The sequence below is a fragment of the Phytophthora infestans genome, genomic scaffold, assembly GCF_000142945.1.
Source record: "Phytophthora infestans T30-4 supercont1.38 genomic scaffold, whole genome shotgun sequence".
NCBI classification, from domain to species: domain Eukaryota; phylum Oomycota; class Peronosporomycetes; order Peronosporales; family Peronosporaceae; genus Phytophthora; species Phytophthora infestans.
Window position 1 is genome coordinate 52,739 of NW_003303721.1, and position 3,092 is coordinate 55,830.

The window sequence follows — 3,092 nt, forward strand, 5'->3', positions numbered from 1 at the left end:
CGGTGAATGCAGGCTGAAACCGTCTCTAAAAATGCTCTAGCAGCTCGAGTCTTCCTTTGCAACAAAGTGAAGCACTCCGTGAACGGTGTTCCAGCATCGTGCTTCGAGATCTGGCATAAACATTGGAAGAACGGCACATTGATCCCTCAGACACGGAACAAACGCAAGATTCGTGCCCGTAAGCCGAAGAGACCTACCGATGAGACTGCAGGTGATGCTGAGAACTCCGAGAAGTCGGGCGGTGAATCTGGAAGTGACGGATCATCACGCAAGAAGCGATCCCGCAGAAGTGATGACGTAGTTTAGGCAGGCTCCGGCTCTGATTTTTGACTTGCATTAAATATACTGCACAGTTCACGTATTCCCAGCTGGTTTGTTTTTCTAAATATCGACAAATAAATCAGGCTTGTACTGTATCGTCTTTGCGTACAGGAGACACAATAATAGATATACCATGTATTAGGAAGACACTTTAGGCGGGGAAGACACGATACCAAAGTTTGGGGTTGGGGGTATGGACCGGCTTTAGTACAGACACGTTAAAATATATATGGAGTATAATATGGGTGCCCATCTTGCTTAACGTGTGTAGGTATGTCTGAGATGGCGAGCACCAAATGGCCTCGCACTTGGGGGGTTAAGATCCATCTGTGAAGTCGGATGTTGATTGTTGCACCCTTGAAAATTTTGCAACGTACGTTTCCTGCGCGCTCAATACCGGTAATCAGCCAAGCAGGCTACAGTATACATGTATTAGCAGCTTTTTTTTAAGTGTGCAAGACATTCTGTAAAGAAATTAATTCAAAAATCTACCAATACCTGTTGTGGTGGAAGAGTACGGATTTTTCCGTAACTTAATCGTTGTGATTTATTTTTTTAGAGTACCGGTAGTTTTCATTGTATCATGTGTAAATTCTGAACTCCAGGACTCACAAAATTCACAATCTTGAGATTTGGTATGACTGCTCCGCGATTTGAGTTTGGACACCCAATTCTTTTTCTAAAAATTATCACACTCTAGCCGATCTCTCTCCCAATAGGTCGCCTTGATTTTCCAAGGCGCGGAAGCCGATATTGCTTCTATTGGCGGTAGTGAGCATCCTTGCTACAACCGTCTACGTCAACACTACGCTCGTCAATAATGCGTCTGTTGGTCTCAGTCACAGTTTGGGGGTCACGTCGCTCAATCATTCGCATTTAGACTGGAAGATGGACAATGCCGCATTCGAAGACAGCTTCGCGAGCGCAACACACCCTACATCACCGTTCTACAGGCGTGGTAAGTCTTTTGACAGGAGCGTGGTCCGTGGCCGTGCCGCCATGGTATGCCTGCACGATGCGATGCTGAACATGGGACAAGAGAGCTACGATGTCTTGGGAACCGAGAGCTCATTCAGGTATATCACTGTGGTAATGAGCTCTCAGATCGATCCGTAGAGCTCTTGTTCAGTCTGGACAATCGCGTGGAACTCGTGGATGTGTGCTCTGATCTCTAGTCTCGTGGCATCATATCGAAAGAAATGGCTTCAAAGTTTCGAAGCTGGTGGATCAAGCCGCTTGCGATGTATTACACGGATGTCCGCCATGTAATGCTGCTAGACGTAGATGACGTCATCTTGAAAGACCCTGCTATTGTGCGTAGTCTTGATGGGTACGTGAAGACTGGCACAACGTTCTTTTACGACCGAGTCATCACCCAGAGGCGCTTCTTGACTGGCAATGATTCTGGGGAGATGTACGTGCACAAGCTGTTACGCGAATTCGACTACGCCAGATTCAACGTATCGAAGGGGCTCGCTCCTTCGCAGCAAATGCTCAATACATTTGCTTACAGAGGCAAGTCCATTCATGAGATGGACTCGTCAATGGTGCTGATTGACAAGAAGCGCGCAGGAAAAACTGTCATGGACATTTTGTTTTGGTTTATCACGGAGGAACGCTTTCGCTTTACGTATTCGTGGGGAGATAAGGAGACTTTCTGGCTAGCATTCGAGATGGCACGTGCGCCATACTTTTTCACACCGTGGGGGGTCAGTGTGGTGCTAATCAAGAAATGAAGAACCACCCTGACACTCTCTGCGCTAGCATCCTGCAGTACATGCCAGTCCAGGGCTCTGACGATGAGGAGGCTGAGATTTTGTACATGAACGGCAAGGCACTGATCGATCCGTATCCGCAAGGCATCGGATTTATCCAGAAAGCCAAGCAGAACAATTTATTCAACACTGTTCCAACGCACATGACACCACGCCAACAGCGGAGACAGATTGACAAGGCGGGATATCCAGGCAAAAAGTTTAACACCGAGTGTCTGGTCGGGATGGGGGCTACACCTTTGCCAGAGTATTTCTCGCAGAATCTATTGCGTCGCCGGCATCGCCATGGGTGTTCTGGGCTCATTACAGCATTGTGAAACGTACAAGTAGAGCCTGTCGTCAACAGTTAAATGATACTTCAAAGTTTTATCCCATAGATTATCTTATGTTGACAATTTTCCTATCTTCACTTGAAGCTTAGCTGCGCTCATAGCAAATTGCCGTAAACGCAATTCTAAACCGGCGAAGCTGAGGTGTGTAAATTCCTGTGTGTCAAAGTGAGGGTTTCTGTGCAGCTCACGTCCTCCGAAACACCTTTGCATTCCTGTAAACCTGTTCATGGCACCGTGTTTCTGGATAATATACTCGGATCGCGGAGAGTCCTCGCGGAAGGAAACCAAGTGTGTCCATATCGCAGGATCTGGATATCCATCTTCGCTGATTGCTCGCTGAGACGGTACAGCATTTCCAAAAACCTTTTTCAAGCGAGGGTCAAAGTTTTCGACCTTGGAATCTCCCGTCAGTTTGAGATGGTTGCGATGCAAGAAAACTACGTCCCCACTGGGATCGTGCTGTGCCATGGTCAAACCGCAAAACACATCTCCCGATACCTCTCCAGCTACGGCAGGGAGTTTTTTAATCATGTGGAAAGCTGCACCTAGCTTCAGCCACGCAAAGCGGAACAGATCTTTGTCACCCCACGCGAGCTTGAGTCGATTGAAGTAGTTGGGTAAGTGAAACCTAAAGAGAAGAACCAGCGCGAGGGGAGTGGCGTGC

General features: G+C 47.5%; 2 protein-coding genes across 2 annotated transcripts; one reads left to right on the top strand and one right to left on the bottom strand.

The window, feature by feature from the left end:
- Positions 1 to 1,179: 1,179 nt before the first annotated feature.
- PITG_15003 (uncharacterized protein) lies at positions 1,180 to 2,413 on the top strand (the record flags this gene model as incomplete). Its single annotated transcript, XM_002898146.1, has 2 exons — positions 1,180 to 2,030; positions 2,096 to 2,413. 2 exons carry the CDS (start codon positions 1,521 to 1,523, stop codon positions 2,411 to 2,413), a joined length of 828 nt encoding a protein of 275 aa, XP_002898192.1.
- A 66-nt stretch (positions 2,414 to 2,479) lies between these two features.
- PITG_15004 (uncharacterized protein) lies at positions 2,480 to 2,959 on the bottom strand (the record flags this gene model as incomplete). The annotated part of the gene is made up of 1 exon (XM_002898147.1): positions 2,480 to 2,959. One exon carries the CDS (start codon positions 2,957 to 2,959, stop codon positions 2,480 to 2,482), a length of 480 nt encoding a protein of 159 aa, XP_002898193.1.
- Between the last annotated feature and the right edge of the window lie 133 nt (positions 2,960 to 3,092).